General features: G+C 36.6%; 1 protein-coding gene across 1 annotated transcript in view; it reads right to left on the bottom strand.

Annotated features, from left to right (window-relative positions):
• Window positions 1–1,551: 1,551 nt before the first annotated feature.
• The window catches only part of LOC107591550 (bifunctional heparan sulfate N-deacetylase/N-sulfotransferase 4-like), a 59,190-nt gene continuing 42,809 nt past the window's right edge, over window positions 1,552–17,932 (bottom strand). The window contains exons 7-14 of the mRNA XM_016280735.1: window positions 13,974–14,156; window positions 13,004–13,100; window positions 12,294–12,417; window positions 10,740–10,914; window positions 9,224–9,394; window positions 9,015–9,124; window positions 4,203–4,305; window positions 1,552–2,341 (exon numbers count right to left, since the gene is read on the bottom strand). Of these exons, the coding sequence (XP_016136221.1) occupies window positions 2,222–2,341; window positions 4,203–4,305; window positions 9,015–9,124; window positions 9,224–9,394; window positions 10,740–10,914; window positions 12,294–12,417; window positions 13,004–13,100; window positions 13,974–14,156 (1,083 nt within the window). The 3' untranslated portion in view covers window positions 1,552–2,221. The remainder of the gene's footprint in view (window positions 2,342–4,202; window positions 4,306–9,014; window positions 9,125–9,223; window positions 9,395–10,739; window positions 10,915–12,293; window positions 12,418–13,003; window positions 13,101–13,973; window positions 14,157–17,932) is intronic.

A 17,932-nucleotide genomic window follows, 5' to 3' on the forward strand; every position in this document is an offset into this window, starting at 1 on the left:
GGATCAGTGTTGGTAATCTATGACAATTTATATGTTACGGTTCCTGAAATCTTTGCTGAGATTATCTCGGTATTGTATCTACTTGGTGTGCTTCTGTTTCTCCAATTTGACAATTTAATTGGTCTTTACCATACCTCTCTATATACTTTCAGTTCACTGCAATGCAATGATACCTTCAAAATGGTGCCTCGTGACGTCACACATAATAAATGCACGACTTACAAAAAGAAAAGACTTTCAGAGTCGACTCCCAATCACTAATGTTACGTTGTTAGAATAATTAACTATGTACACCTCCAGGGGATTTCGAGCCCCTGCCCCTTTAATCACCAACACTAAAGTGCCTTTTCAGTCCCGATTTCTACCGAGGGGGACGCACGATTATGGCCTCGTCATGCCACTTCTCCCCTGCCCCTCCGTAGGTCTGTGCACACCACTGGTGACATGTATAATGTGAAGTACGAAGAGTGTAGATGAGGTGAGTCTATTTTTGGAAACAGTAAAAAAAAAAACTTTCGTTACTATCTAAGGCGCCTCTAAGGTGCCACTCCCACCTTGCAGGAGTTACCCTTCTTCCAGCTTAAAGAGGTTCCCCTGGGGGTCCCTAATGCTAACCCTTCTAATCTGAACTAAAGGATAGGGTCCCCCTGCAACCCCAGAATGTGCATGTGAAGCCAGGAACCCATGTTACCAGCGTTCATGAAGAATCGCTCCATATTTATAGCCAATACCAGCAAGAGTCTCACTGAAGAATCAGCTAGATCTTAATGCACTGATTTATTTTATAGTTGTAATATCCAGTTTTTTTATGTTAGTGTAGCCTGTGTCCACTAGAGGGAGGTATTTAATTAAAAACATGATCACTACAAACAGTCTAACAGTAAGGAAACTTACCTAACCCTAAACCCTATATATACCGTATATATATATATATATATATATACCCTATCCATAATTTATTCCTAAAATCAGTGTGAAATGATAGCTGATTAACAAGGGTGTAGAAGCACCTAACCCTGATCGTAAGCCTAAAACAGACATTTCTTGAAAAGTTATCCCTCAATTCTGATTGGTTGATTGGAATGTTGATCCAGGAACATGTTGTACTTGGTGAAATCACAGTCACCATATATATATATATATATATATATATATATAGTGAAACAACAAAATCCAAGTGAGATTTGCTTTAAATTAACTAACTCAAAAGCATACAGTTTAAAACTTCTTGACCTCTTGTCTGACGCGTGATATGTAATGCATGTGCAGAGACAGAACTTTGCAAGGAGTGTTTTACGGAAACATGAATCTCTCCAGTGTTTATTGAATATATATAGTTATTTACATATTTCTCAAAGCACTTTCTTACCTTATTGAGGCAAATTGTTTTCAAAAATAAAAGTCACACTTCAAATTTATCAGCCAACCAGTTGCAGTCCAGTGGGCAGAGCTAAGGCTACCTGGCTACATACATATGCCTAGACACACACACACACACACACACACACACACACACACACAAGGGCTTCTGTGTATTTACCCTTACACACACACACACACACACACAAACAAACTGAAATGATTTCTGCTCTTCAGGCCATTGTGTCAAGAACAGCAATAATTGGGACGTGGACTGAAACATTGACATCACAATGACATCACTCTATTGACCGGTTTAAAGCTGACGCAGAAAACTTGACTGTGCTCTTTATTTCTCCATATTGATTCTTAACATTTTGCATCTTCACTTTGATTGGCTGATAGATTGATTGACTGATATATTTGCAAGAGGGAGGTTATGAACAGTGGTTGTGCAGTTCTAAATCTCTCAATGATGACGTATAAAATCTAAAGCCGTACCTTTATATCCAGTGTCTGATTGGGGAACGTACAGTATATATTGGAGGAAGTCCGAGGACGTTTAGGTTTTTTTTCAGTTACAGATTTATGCAGTCTTTCGTTAGCTGCATCTGAAGTTCAAGGGTCACAGTTACATCACCGTATCTCACCGAAAAAATCTGACCTTGTCATGTTGCCATGGGCACATCATACTGCTTTGTTTGGATTTCCAGAGGCACCAATGATTGGTGAGCTGAATTTTTGACCTTTGCTCCGCAAGCTTGCAGGTAGATGGCATTGAGTACTGTTCAAGTGTAAGTGTAGTTTCCACTGAGGGCTGAATCCGGATCTTTGACCCAGAGGAGCGGTGGTTTGGTTAGGGCTACCTGACCCTCTGTAGTTCCTCTCTGAGCCAGGCTGGTAGCGGCTGACCCAGTCTGTGCAGCAGCTTAGATAATTCAATGTTCTGATCCCTGTAGAATCTGGAGAGAAACACTCGTGACTAGAAAAGGAAAGAGTAAAGAGAACACATATTTTAGTGAGCAGAGCAGCTACAGACTTTTGTATAGAATATAAGAGTGATGTGGAACACATTTTCGTTTTTGGTACGGGTCTTTTAGTTCGGCACACACCTGTATCAAACAAATACAGTGTTGTGTTGACTAACTTTGACTGGATGTTGTTAGTTGTTAGTATTAGGTCTGGGCGGTATACTGAATATATTTTTAAGCAAGATGGGACAATACCATTTATATCGATATACTCTGATGATGTGAACGCATCTGAAAAATAACAGAGGACTGCTTCGGGAAAGGAACACAATCCAAGTTGTCCTTAACATGAGATCTACTTTAATTTAAGCACTCCAAACTAACTCAAAAGCATAGTTTTTCTTTTGTCGATGTGTGATATGTAATGCATTTTTAGATTTAAGATTTTTCATCTTATGGTTGTATTCTTATCTGTAAATATTAGAAAGTAATGCATATCCATTTTGCATAAAGGTCAGCCTGTCTCTGTTAAACTTTATGCAACGAGTGCTGAAAGTCAAACAAATAATGCAATACTTCAGACTAACAGAAATACACTTTGCTAAAATATTTTGCATCCAAAAATTAAAGCACTTCAGACCTCTCTTTAGTAAACCACTGTTTACTATAATAAAAAAGAAAAACAACACAATTTACTCGTGACTAGAAAAGGAGAGAGTAAAGAGAACACATATTTTAGTGAGCAGAGCAGCTACAGACTTTTGTATAGAATATAAGAGTGATGTGGAACACATTTTCGTTTTTGGTACGGGTCTTTTAGTTCGGCACACACTTGTATCAAACAAATACAGTGTTGTGTTGACTAACTTTGACTGGATGTTGTTAGTTGTTAGTATTAGGTCTGGGCGGTATACTGAATATATTTTTAAGCAAGATGGGACAATACCATTTATATCGATATACTCTGATGTTGTGAACGCATCTGAAAAATAACAGAGGACTGCTTCGGGAAAGGAACACAATCCAAGTTGTCCTTAACATGAGATCTGCTTTAATTTAAGCACTCCAAACTAACTCAAAAGCATAGTTTTTCTTCTTGACGTCTTGTCGATGTGTGATATGTAATGCATTTTTAGATTTAAGATTTTTCATCTTATGGTTGTATTCTTATCTGTAAATATTAGAAAGTAATGCATATCCATTTTGCATAAAGGTCAGCCTGTCTCTGTTAAACTTTATGCAACGAGTGCTGAAAGTCAAACAAATAATGCAATACTTCAGACTAACAGAAATACACTTTGCTAAAATATTTTGCATCCAAAAATTAAAGCACTTCAGACCTCTCTTTAGTAAACCACTGTTTACTATAATAAAAAAGAAAAACAACACAATTTTATGTTTTATTTTTCACTGTACCGAAAACATACCAAACTGTGTCACTGGGACAGTGCTTTTTCAAAAGGTACACTTTGGGTTTTAATATGTACATTTTAGGTACTAATATGTGGTTTTAAGGGACCAATATAGACTTTAGATACAAAAGTGTAGCTTTTGAAAAGGTAACTCCCCAGCTTTTGTACCTTTTTTCTGAGAGTGTAGGTTTGGAATGACACAAGGGTGAGTAAATGTAAGAATTTTGAAGACAAAATCGAGAAACATGAAGTGAGAGTCAGAGTTGTTCTGTATCAGTTATTCAGTACATGAGCTACAGACACGTTAGCTGTTGCAAGATTGAACAGTCTGAGGTCAGAGTGAGTTTTTCTCTCTCTATGACCCATTTTGCTCAATGATGGCATGCCTCTATAATACAGCTGTAATCATTAAAGAATAAAGACTCCATTTTGCTCAGAGTTTACTGTTGTTAGCTGGTACCTCAGAGACCATCGGTGGGTATTTGCGGCCCTTACTCTTCCCCAAACACTTAGTCCTGCCCCCTTCCAACAGCTGACACCAAAAGCCCTTCTGAGGATCAAACCTGTGAAGAGATAGAGAACTCTTTACAATCTAAATGACTTCTTTCTTTAAAAACAAACAAACATCCTTTTAATTACATATTCATTGTAATATACAGTATATTGTACATATTGTGTATCTATCCATCTATCTGTATTAAGTCTCTCAACTCCTTTTATTTCTACACTCAACAATGGAGAGAATCTGGAAAACACACACACACAGGTTTGTTTTTATGGTTTATGGGGACTCTCCATAGGCGTAATGGTTTTTCTACTGTACAAACCGTATTTTCTATTGCCCTACACCAACCCTACCCCTAAACCTACCCCTCACAGGAAACTTTCTGCATTTTTAGATTTAAAAAAAAAAAACTAATTCTGAATTATTTATAAGCCTTTTGAATTACGGGGACACTGAAAATGTCCTCATAAATCACCTTCTCGTTGTAATACCTATGTCATACCCATGTTATTATACAAATTTGTGTCCTCATAAACCACATAAACATGCACACACACACACACACACACTCTCTTTCTCTCTCTCTCTCTCTCTCTCTCACACACACACACAGATCTGACTGACAGATGTCTGCTATAACCTTGTCTGTTTGTCAGATGAGACATGGCCTGGTTTGATAAGCATTCAGAAACACATCAGCAATCTCTAAAGTGTGTGTGTGTGTGTGTGTGTGTGTGTGTGTGTGTGAGTGAGTGTGTGTTCATTCTTTGACAAAGCAGCAAGCAGAAGGTTCTTTGAAACATGAACTACGTAACATTTGTTGCAAAGTATTTTTTGTTTGTTTTGTTTTACTCTCTCAGTCTTCACTGTCTTTCTCTCTTTATTTTTTGGTCGCACTCATTTCTTTTTCCTTTTCCTGCTCTACACTTTTCTCAGATATTCTTTGTTTAGTCTCATTACCAGAACATACAGAGAGATTAAAGAACATAAGAGCCTTATTTATCTTAAAACTAAGAGATTTGTTCTTTTTGCTTTATGAATGTCACATTAAAATTGCCTCAGAAACGTTTTACCATGCTCTATTGTTTTTATTATTTTTTTTACACAAGGTTAAAGTTTAATTTAAATGCCTTGGTTTCACCCTTAAAATATTATTGTTATTTTAAAGGTGACAATCTAATCAAAAAGTTAATAAGCCATTTCATTATTTAGTGTACTATAATTCATATCCATTTAAAAGATTTATAAAGTTTCATAAAAAAATTATATTTAATCATCTTTAATTTTGTCAAATTATGCATTCGAAGGTGATTTGGGAAAATTCAGAACACACATTGCTCAGTCAAAGAAGATTCTTTATGGATCATTTATTTATAAATCAAAGCCAGATAGAATGTTTAACAAATATCATTTGGTTTCTTGGTGTTGTAGAACCAACAAGCACCAGTGGAGGACTGCAGGCCAATGGCTAAAATAGTTTTTTTTATTGAATTACAGCAAATTTTGCATTTCCGTATTTGCATTTCCTGTGTATTTTGATATACAAAAAAATGTGAAAATATAATTGAATTTTGTGTATTTAGAATAAATAAATTGTTAGCTATTAAATTATCCAAAATAGAACATAAAAAATGTTGTTTCCATCACAAAATGTTATCAAATACATCATATGAGATGGAGATAACACCTGTTGAGCATTGTTAGTGGAGAAATGAAATAAAATAGAAATATATATATATATATATAAAACAGATACAAATTTAACAAAAAATAAGTGAAATAGAGTGTAAAATATATGTTTTAAGAGGGCTATTTTAAATGTCAGCTAGGTCAAAAGTACCCAAGAAACACCTATAAAAGAGATGAAAGCAACAGAGAGGCAGAGGGAGTGATACAGTATATGGCATACATGATGAGTGACAGGCAGAGGAACTGCTAAAGAAAACTGTTTAAAGACTTAAACAAAATACGAAATGAGGAAAGTGAAGCCACGAAAAGAAGTGATAGTAACTGAACTTGGAAAACAAGAAAAAGTAGAAACAGGCATGATGAGAGAGAGAGAAAGAGAGAGAGAGAGAGAGAGAGGAGATGTGTGGAGAGATGAAGTGAGAAAGACTCAAACAGAGGGAGGTTATTAATAAAAGCCAAAGATTGATGAAGCTGTCTGTGGTAGAGAACACATGCAGAGACTCACAGAACGACCAAACACACACATGTGTGAGAGAGAGAGAGACAGAAAAAGAAAGAAAGACTGAAATAGACCACACCTGACACAGGTAATTCTGAGTTCAGTGTTCAGAATGATAATCTGATACAGCCATTACATCATTTCAAAATACCATGATTTTCTTTTTTACCACAATTCATTTTAGGTCCTTATTGGTTCAGGAGCCAATGACAATATTTTATATATAATATTTTATAAATGTATATTTTATACATGTTTAATATTATAGAATAGTATGCATTATTTAAAGGGGTCATAGGATGCCCATTTTCCACAAGTTGATATGATTCTTTAGGGTCTTAATGGAAAGTCTGTAACACAGTTTGGTTAAAATTTCTCAATGGTAGTGTAAAAAACACTTTTTTACCCAGTCAAAAACAGCTCTTTTCAAAGCACGCAGTTTTGTAGCATTTTCCTTTAAATGTTAATGAGCTCTGCTGACCCCGCCCCTCTCTTCCGAGCCGCTGTCTTGCTAATTAGCACATTATTAGGAAAGGCGATTTGCAAAGATTCTTTAAAAAACCTTATACTCACTTCTTCTGTAGATGAAGCTCACGAATGATTCGCGCGAACATAGACGCATTTATGTAGATCGGGGGCAAAACAACACTGGGTGGATTTTTATCATTATAGGGTGGTTGTGTACACACACTGCCAACACACATTTCAGTTCAAACTACTTGTAAAAGTGCATGTAGCATCCGATGGCCCCTTTAAAGGAAAAGTTTACTTAGGGTCTTTATAATGTTAATTTTGATAATTTTCTCTTCCAAAGTTGAAATGAGTGAATATAATTTTCATTCAATTGAATTGCATTAAATATATTACAGTACAATATGATTTATATACATGGTCCAAATTTGACATTTTGCCACACTTGCTAACGGTTTTTTTTTTTTTATTTATCAGAAGAACTTCTCTGGTAAAAGTTGTTAGAAGATGCGAGTTGTGACAGATGTTTTCTATTGATATGTATGAAATTTATTTGAGTCACAAGTCTTGTCACAAGGTCTTTCTTACAGTTCAAACATGACTGAACACGCTGAGTGTTCATTTTGAAATATTAATCATGACAAGGCATGGCCTCATCCTCTGACAGGTGGGTTTTCAACCATTCAGAAGCATGGTTAACAATGAACGACATGGCATGCACACCATTCCTTCTTTCCTCACTTTCTCCTATTATGTTTTCAAAATTGTTCAAATGTACAAGACACCTTAAGAGCAATCTAACACACAGAGAAAGTGTCAGATGCCTAACGATCTGTCAGATGTTTTAATTGGAGAGGCCAGATGAAGTTAATCATGTGCTAATGGCTACAGCGAGATTATCACAATTAATCTCATTCAGGCTCTGTACAGATTAAACAGGCATCAACTGCTGAGAACACGGATCTGTCAACTCATTTTATCAGCTGATTCTCAAACACATGGGATCAGGGACAGCATGGATGACAGGCTTGCTCCTGTATCGTATCTCTGGATGAGCCTGGGTCCATCTGTGTGTATGTGTATGCTCTTGTTTGTGTATCCAAGTGCAGACCAAATGTTTCCACTGTGAAAGTAAAACCTAAAAAACTACATTCTCGGGACCTACATCACACAGCTGCATAAAATAAACATTTTATTTGTAGGGCTGTCAAAGTTATAACACTTGCAAATTATTAAATATGTGTTGTACTTAACAGTGCAAATACATTTATTGAATTTGACATTATAACTGTTTCATTAATTTTCAAAAAATTAAACGAGCAAAATATCACTAATGAGTGAAACAACATCATTCACTGAAATGTTGATGCGAGCACCAGTAGGCTGATGGCATCTTTACACATTTAAGATTAAATCCATAAAGTGTTGGAAAAGTGATTTTATTATTGAATTATTGTTTGCCATTCCTGTGCATTTTAAAATAGTTTGAGTAATTGAAATTTTGCACACTACCGTTCATAAGTTTAGAATCTGATTTTTTAGAAATTAATAGTTTTATTCAGCAAGGCTGCATTAAAAAGATCAAAAGTGACAGTAAAGACATTGATAACATAACAAAATATTTCTTTTTTAAATACATTCTGTTCTTTTGAAATTTCTATTCATCAAAGAATCCTGAAAAAGCATCAGCGTTTCCTCAAAAATATTAATCAGCACAACTGTTTTCAACACCGATAATAAAATTAATATTACTTGAGCACCATGGCATATTAGAATGATTTCTGAATGATCATGTGACGACTGAAATAATGATGCTGAAAATTCAGCTTTTCCATCACATGAATAAATTATTTATTAAAATATACTAACTAGAAAACAGTTATATTATATTGTAACAATATTTCACAATTTTACTGTTTTTGTTGTATGAAATAAATGCAGTTGTGCTGGGCACTAAAAAAACTTTTTAACAGTAGTCTACTTATTTAGCTTATGTACAATGCAAAAAAAATTCAGGCTTTAGGTTAAAAATATTATAGAATAACTACAATTATGCAAATCTGGGAGGTCCCCACTTGATATAAAACATATGTGTGAGTGACCCTTACGTGAGTGCCTGGGAGTAGTTGTAATAGGGAGTGACACCCAGAAATTTCTGAAGCTCGTCCATCACTTTAGCTGGGTCATTCCTTAGCTGCTGCCCATCAATAATCATTAGCTGCAAGAGGAGACAGAGAGACACAGACAGGAAGTAGAAAATTCAGAAAACGTACTGTACAAATACCAAAATCAGTAAGGGTTTGTCCAGATTGGTTACCTGGTTTGGAGTGTAGTATGTGAGCCATCTCTCCAGGTGTGTGGCGTAGAGTCCAGGTACGAGACAGCGGTTCTGGAGAGAGCGTAACTCAGGTGGAGCGAGCTGGTCTGCTGAAATCACCTCATAGAAACTGAACTGCAATGCTGCCGGGTCTTCATGAGCCCTCTGATGCTGCCAGTGAAATCACAACTATTTTAAAAACCAAACCCAACTGCACAATGACTTAAACAGTAGTATTTATTCTGATTCTGACTGGTCAGCTATTACAGATCGGTCATATTGTTGCCCGTCTTGTTGCTAGGCTGATTAAGAAGATAATAAAAAGATAATTTAAATAACGTAAATTCAACTCAAATTAAAATTCCATGTCCATGTAATAAGCAAGATAATGTACAGGGCTTAAACTGTATTTAATCTTCAATATTATTCTTTTAATATAATTCTTGTGGTGTGTGGTAGCAGCTTCATGCTGTGCCCTCCTGTGCATGCTGTTGATGAGATTTCTACCTCACACAAACTCTAATACGCGTTTACACCCGGTGATGTTCTCACTCACACTTACACATATTCAATCTCTCCACAATATCACACATGAACATGTGCACGCTTGATTCCTACAGAAATCCACCAAGCACACCAACACGCATACAATTTCATGTATTTAAGCGCTACATATGCTAATTTGCACTAAAAGAGTTCAAATGTGTAGTAATGGTGTAAGAAAACATAAAATACACTGCCCTCTATACGTCTGCACAGGTATTTGAGCTCCCTTCTGATGCCTTTTTCCCTTTATGGATAAATCTGAGTTGCCTTGCATGCAAAACTCATGAATGTAAGACATTGTTTTTTCCTTTATGGAATAAGTGACTCGTGCTTATTTTTCTGCATTTATTAAGCTGCATTTGAATAATTCTGCACAGCACATTCATTCTAATTCTCACGTACCTATAACATTAATGTTTTGTGTATTCTGATGTATTTGTTTGACAGTTTGACTTTTCTCAGCTGCCATGTAGCAGCTTTGCAAAGCAACCAGAATGATCTTCGTCTGGATATGCACAGATATAAATGACTACTCTATTTTAATATACTTGACAATTTCATTGATTTCTGTGAACCATACTTATATGCTGATATGTTGCTCAAGTAAAATTTCTTATTATTATCAGTGCTAAAAATGGTTGTGCTGCTTCATATTTTTGTGGAAACAGTGATACGTTTTTTTTGTCAGGATTCTTTGATCAATAGAAAGTTCGAAAGAACAGCATTTATTTGAAATATATTTTTTTTCTGTCACTTTTGAGATTTTAATCACACTTGATGAATTTATTGTGTCCTAGCTGAAAAAAGAAAAAAAAAATGTGATCCTAACTAATACTGGAAAACTCTTGTGCATGTAAGCATGGGCAGTGGCATTGACTGTTGTGCTGTACAGCAGTATCTTTCACCCATCCACACAACTCTGACTGGGAGGTTCTACTAGTCTTTGCTTTGTGATTGGTCAGTGTCATACCTGGTACCAGCTGTATGCCCTGTCTGAAGGGTTGATCAGCAGAGTAAGGATTTTGGCTTTAGGCAAGAGAGCGGCGGCTCGTTTGGGCGTCTCCTCAGAAGGAAAGTAATTTGCGCTCTTCTCAAACAGGAAATCTGTGCTGACATTAGAGGGTACAGGAAAGAACTCCATGTACCTTTGAGAAGAGAGGTGTATTGAGTTAGAGAAAATGCACACACACACACACACACACACACACACACACACACCTACAGTAGATGCCATTTACAGTGGGACATTTTGCCATTTGGAAGATTTTTGTCCCCACCACTTTATGAAAAGTGCTTGCGGCAGGAATATATCTAGGTCACTACAGTAGATGCCATTTACAGTGGGACATTTTGCCATTTGGAAGATTTTGTCCCCACCACTTTATGAAAAGTGCTTGCGGCAGGAATATATCTAGGTCAATGACAAATAAGACTGTCCAAGATAAAGAAAAAGGAAAAATCTTGTTTAACCATCAAGTATATTACACCTTGTGTACAGAGCCACAAATGAAGAATTTGTTCCTTATTAATTTGTCCCTTAGTTTTACATAAATCATGGCCATGTTGCACTAATTTGTTCCTCAAGGGATTTTACCTAAAATGGGGGTAAATTAATTAAATGTAGCCATGAGTTAATACGTCATGGAGACTTTGTGCATGTCAGTGTACACATCTTACATATTATTTCCAAAAAGTTGTAAAAAAGTAAAAAAGCACTATATGACTTTAATTTGGCCCACAAAAACAACTCAATTTTAATATTTGATAAACCCCTTGTAGGCCTAATTAGCCATTTGCCACAAGACGTTAATACTAGATCAACAATTTATACTTGTCATTCAGCTGTTGATCCATGCATTAATCCACTGACCTACAAAACCCTAAAATGGACAGTAGCAGATGAAGAAATGACATTTTTAAATATGCCACAAACATATTTAAGCACTTGAATTTTTCAGTGAGTATAATTGTAAGAATAGATATCAGAAATATATATTTAAATTATTTTTTAAACAATTCTATTTGAAATAATATTATTTATATTAACATTTTGGGTAACACTATTTCAAGGACCAATTTTTACGATTAACTAGTTGCTTATAAGCATGCATATATTATTGGCTGTTCATTAGTTCTTACAAAGCACATATTATTGCTTTATTCTGCATGACCGTATTCTAGATCCCTTAATCCGACCCCATACCTAAACTTAACAACTATTAATAAGCAGCAAATTAGGAGTTTACTGAGACAAAAGTCATAGCTAATAGTTAACAGTGAGAACTGGACCTTAAAATAAAATGTGACCAAATTTTGGATTGGAAAAGAAACAATATTCTACTGTTCTCCAGATCAATGCATGACATAGAATATTTTCCAAAACAGTGGAAGATCATGTTTAATTATTTGTGCATGACCTACTTAATGCCTTAACCACTCATGTGACATCATAACCATTGTGTATTCCTCCAAAAAGACCTTTAACAAAGTGAAACAACGTGTCTGGTGCACACTTCACACCCACCAGTCGATGCCTTTGCGGTAGTTGTTGGTGTTGAAAAACTGAACTTCCTCGAATGTTTTCACACTGGGAAAGTTGCTGGAGATGAAGGGATGCATGATCAGGAAGAGGTAGAGCGCCGTCGTGCCTGGCAAGAGAGAGAGAAAGAGATGAAGAGAGAAGAGAGAGAGGAGGGCAGGAGAGAAAGAAAGAAGGAGGGGAAGTAAATCAACGAGCCCTTCCCCTGCTAATGATGAAATTATATGTGCTGCTGATAGCGCTGAAGAGAAATATGAGGCCTGGAGATTCAGCCCACAGACAGAGAAACTAAGAGACATGGGATCAATACACCATTTACCTTATAGATTTTTTTTCTGTGTGTGTGTTGCGAGTTTGTAATACAGCAGGAAAGAAGAAGATGAGTGCAGAGAGGAGAAGTGTTTAACAAGACAGTGTCTTGACACCAATCAAAATCTTACAGCCCCAAAACAGCACTCTGTCTTTTCCCTTGTTCTACCCCCCTAGCCCTCTGGGGATGTGTCTGTATTGTTCTCCTCTAGAGCTGATGCCCTTAGTTGCACTTTCATCATTTCTAGCAGCACAAGGTGAGATATGAAGCAGGATGAAGGGGAACAGCGAAGCGAGGAGATTCGCACGCACACAGGCACGACTTTGAAGCCCTGCAAAAGGAAAGACGGAAGAAACATGCTCTCGCAACAGAAGAAGAGAATGACCTGTTTTCTGAGGCCCGACCACCATGAACTTGGGCAGCCTGTCGCAGGTCTTCTCTTTGGACCAGATGTCCTTATGCCGTTTATCATCACATGGGTTCTGAAGAACAACATCATAAACGAGATCAGGCAAAAAGTTCTATCAAATCAATAAATGAAGCATGGAGACAGAGGACTAGACAGGGTCTGCAGCTCGATGCCTACAGTATATGGATAATCCTTGAGATCCTCTTCAGATTTCATATGACAGATATTAATAGATATTCTAGAGCACTATTCGGATAGGATCTGTTTTCAGGACGGACAGTATGTCTGTAATTGTTACTGCAGACGTCTACATGTGTCATCAATTTGCACATGATGAGCAATTAATGTCGAAAACAGAACAATATGAAATTCATCAGAAATCTTTTTTTGTTAGTTCAATAACTGTTAAACTGTACTAGGCTAAGCTGTAACACCTACGTGCAGCATCTTTTCAAAATAAAACATAATTGGAGCTACCAAACAAAAATATGCAACAAATTGTGCAAAACCCCCATAAATCCAAGTGTTGTCCCAGTTTTAAAGTGCATCTTTTCATTTTCTGGTGGCTTTTCATTGGTCAACATCCACTTGAGATACATGGAGTGCTTGATGTACAATGACTGTTACACGGCCTACAGGTTGCAGAGAGCAGGCTTTTTGCCAACATGCCAGTTTGCACAGGATTGCTTTTACCTGTGATATACATATTTTAAAAATGTTTAAAGTTTTTACTGTCACTTTTAACCAGTTTAACGCACCTTTGCTGAATAAGAGTTTTAATTTATTCAACAACAAAAAATCACTGAAAAGTAGTGTATTATTACAAATGTTTTATAATCGGTTCTCTCATCAAACTAGGAAAAATCATTCAGTGCTAATCTGATTAAACATTAAAGTAAATTAAAATGTTAGTAAGATACATTTCTATCTTTCTATCATAACTGACCTGCCATAGCGGGTTTCTCTGCTCTGGGAAGAGTGTGAAGTACTTGTGCGCGAGCTGGAGGGGAGGAAGTGTGTGCAGCCTCAGGTTGGTCCAACATTTCAGGAAGTTAGCCAGGTTAGTGAACGTATACAATCCCAAGCGGTCGTTCCCGTAGTTGGAAAGATGAGTCATAAATATACTGATCTACAGAGAGGAAGAAAAGAGACATTCATATGTAAAGACATACGTGTCAGAAGTAAATAGCAGCCTTTGCTACTATAACATATGCGCTAATATAAAAACCCACAGTGAAATATGTGAATGTGATGACCTTAGTTGTAACACCCCAGTGTTTCCTGTAGGTCGCAGTATTGTGTACATTAATGCTCAAGTTATAAACCTTTGCTCCTCCATTATACTAACCCCTTTTCTCATAAGAGCATTAATTACAAACCGACCCACATTTGTCCATAAACATGTGTTAGTCACATTTGTGCATGATTTTATATGTCAAATGTGTTGTAAACGGCCCAGCAGATGTTGCAGTGATGTTGATCATTTGGTTTGGTGGCAGTCTTTGATAAAGGCTAAATGTTGCATAGCAACCCTATACGCTGCACTAGGGTGTGCTGATTTCCTGCGTCGGGCAATTTATAGGGTGGTTCAGAGCACCCCTGGGGCACATTCAATTACTGCAAGCCGATCAGCGGCCTTTCATATGAGGTAAGCCCAGCAGATGCGTCCACTTGATGTGGAGTGGAGCTGTAATTCTGATGTAATCCACTAGAGTAAGGTCACTCGCGGACGGTGTCTGCGGCGATTAGAATCAATACAATTAACAAGGGTATGCTGAGAGAAGAGAAAAGATGAGAGGAGCGAGGAGGGAAAGACAAGAGTGAAGAAGTTTTATTGGGTCTCTATGCTTGACTGGTTTAGTAGGTTGCATTGCGAGAGGAGAGGGAATATGTGGCCTAGTTTAAAACAGACACTCCCAGCAATGCCAGGCAGGGCTGTCGCTAAAATACACCCGACCCAGGACAAGGTTTTTATGGGTGGGCATACACTCGTCCAGGTGCAATGAGTAGTGGTATGAGATAGAGACCCTTAGGGGCCCCCCCTTGTCACAGGGTCCGGAACAACATTCCCAATTGTCCCTCCTCAATGACGGCCTTGAAGCTAGGCATCCTTCACTTCTACAATAAAATCACATATAAACAGTAGAGATAGACTGATAACCAGCTTGATTTATACTTTTTCCAGCTATTCTCTTCTTTTATACTGTATTCTCCCATAATGGTCTATAAAGAATAGTACCCAATAATACCATTAAACACTGTGAATTTAACACGAAAACAACAGTGCATAATTGCATTAATAATAATACTACACACTAGTGTTCAAAAGTTTGGGGTTAGTAAGTTTTTAAAAAAATTTTTTAAAGAAATTTATACTTTCACTAATTAAGGACACATTGCATTGATCAAAAGTGACGGTAAAGACATATGATATTTCAAATAAAAGCTGTTTTGAACTTTCTATTCATAAAAGAATCCTGAAGAAATTATCACAAAAATATTAAGCAGCACAACTGTTTTCAACACTAAATAATAAGATAAGATAAACATACTAGCAAAAGACAACAATAAGAAATGTTTCTTTAGCAGCAAATCAGCATACAAATAAATAACAAACAGTATTATTTATGAAATTATAGTGGATATGGCCATGAATGCCATCTGCCATGACTCTCGTTGTGAAAATTACCGCAAGCGGAGTGACACAAACAGTGAAATGGTTAGAGTTCTGATATCTCTTGAATATCGCATTCCTCTCAGCCAATCAGATTCGAGGACCAGAAAGAGCTGTTGTATAAATAAATACATATATATATATATATTTATATATAATTACAATATATTAAAATGGACAACAATTATTGTAAAATGTAATATTATTTCACAATTTTCCTGTTTTTCCTGTATTTTTGATAAAAAACAAAGCAGCCTTGGTGAACATAAAATACTTCTTTCAAAAACATAAAAAAATCTTATTATCCCCAAACTTTTGAATGGTATAATGTAGACTACAACAACAACAATAAACTATAGATTGCAAAACAATTGCATAACAGGTAAAGTTATATACATGCAATAATGTAAACATTCTCATTATTAATAATAATATAAATATTATATATTGTATATACATGAAATATAATAATAACATATGATGTTTTTACCTTTGTAATGATTATGTACTACTTGCTGTGTCAAAAAGTAGAAATAAAAATTACAAACTTGTTCTGCACTTTTATTGCCAACAGAAAATCAATAATGGTAGTGGTTGTTAAATAAAAATAATAATCTTTAATAAACACAGAGGTACATGAACCAGCAAAATCCAGCAGAAGTCTGTCACAAACTTTACAGCCAACTAAGCATCCACACAGAACTTCACCCACTGACATCAATTCATTTTCCACATAACTGAAATGAAATTTGCTATATTATATATCAGTTTTATTAACTTGAAGGTAAAAGAGAAGACCATGATCCATTAGAACACACTGTCTCCTGTAAACTAAAAGAGTTTTATAATCAGCCAGGATCTGGTTGGAGCGTGTAATTGACTCTGTATCAGGGCCTAAGTGCTGCTCTCTCAGAAGGTTGCCGTGGATATGGTGGCGGCACGGCAATGGCAGCAGGCTTTGATTGATGGATGGGAAGCTAGGTGACCGTGAGCAGGGCGGGGAATATTTATGGGATAATGAGACAAGTTTAGCAGCTTCTGTCACACTGGCATGCTTTATGCCGGACCAGTGTAACACACACTCTCGTGTACACACTCGCAGCCGCTGAATTCAATTTAACCCTCGTGGGAAAACGAATGGGACCCGTGATATTACAAAGATGTCATGCATTATAAAGTATTTTAGTGGGATTGTGGTGAATGTTCGCCTTCGCTCCACACACATAAGAACACAGGCTTTTCCCATATGTACAACATCAATCTGACCACTGAACAAGTTCTGCTGTACCTCAAACAGACTGATCAAGATATGATTTATGTTGCGCTTTCAGCGATCAATAACAAACACACACATAAGCTCTGTAAAATAGACACCAGAAAACAGCAACCCCTACACACACACACGCACACACAGCCATATATGATTCATTTGACCTATAGCGTTAGCAGCCAGGGCAAAGAAAGAGAGCAAGCAATAAGAGGAAACGAGAGTGAGCGAGCAAAAAAAAAAAAAGCGTCCTTAAAGGATCTCAGGTCCAAAAGCATCTATCCTGCTTGTACAACACACACTTGAGAATGCCAGCACAAGCCACCATTTTAACAGCTAAATTTGGACTACCTATTGAACATGCACACACGCGCGCGCACACACACACACACACACACACACACACACACACACACACACACAGCGAGAGGATCTAAAGGGTTCCAAACAGATGTTTCTTCTGGAAGAGGTTCAGGACCTGACAGAATTATTAATCACTAGCCTGGAAAAGACATGAAAATTTAACCAGCAAACACACATGCACTCACGCGCACACACACACACACACACACACATACAAACAAGGATGAGAGACTCCAATTACCACTGCTCCCCTTTCACTGTGACTATGAGCATTACAGGCTGCAGTTCTCAGTAAGGTTACTTAAATTAGGATGTGATGTTCACACAAGGGGCATAATAGCTAGAAGTTACTGTAACTACAGTCATTGTGTACTTATTTTTCTTGCATCATTTGTTCATTCATTAATCCAACAAATATCTTCTTGAAGCTGATGTTTCAAATTTCTTTTGCCTCATGTGACAGTCAGTGTCAACAAAATTACATTTCCAACTGAAGAACAGGAAATACAATACATAATAAATAGTAATAGTATATTTATATATATTTATGTATATAACAAATATAATTATTATATTATAATCTATTAATATAACTCTTATT

The sequence above is a fragment of the Sinocyclocheilus grahami genome, unplaced genomic scaffold (genome assembly GCF_001515645.1).
Source record: "Sinocyclocheilus grahami isolate Dianchi unplaced genomic scaffold, SAMN03320097.WGS_v1.1 scaffold143.1, whole genome shotgun sequence".
Taxonomy (NCBI): Eukaryota; Metazoa; Chordata; class Actinopteri; order Cypriniformes; family Cyprinidae; genus Sinocyclocheilus; species Sinocyclocheilus grahami.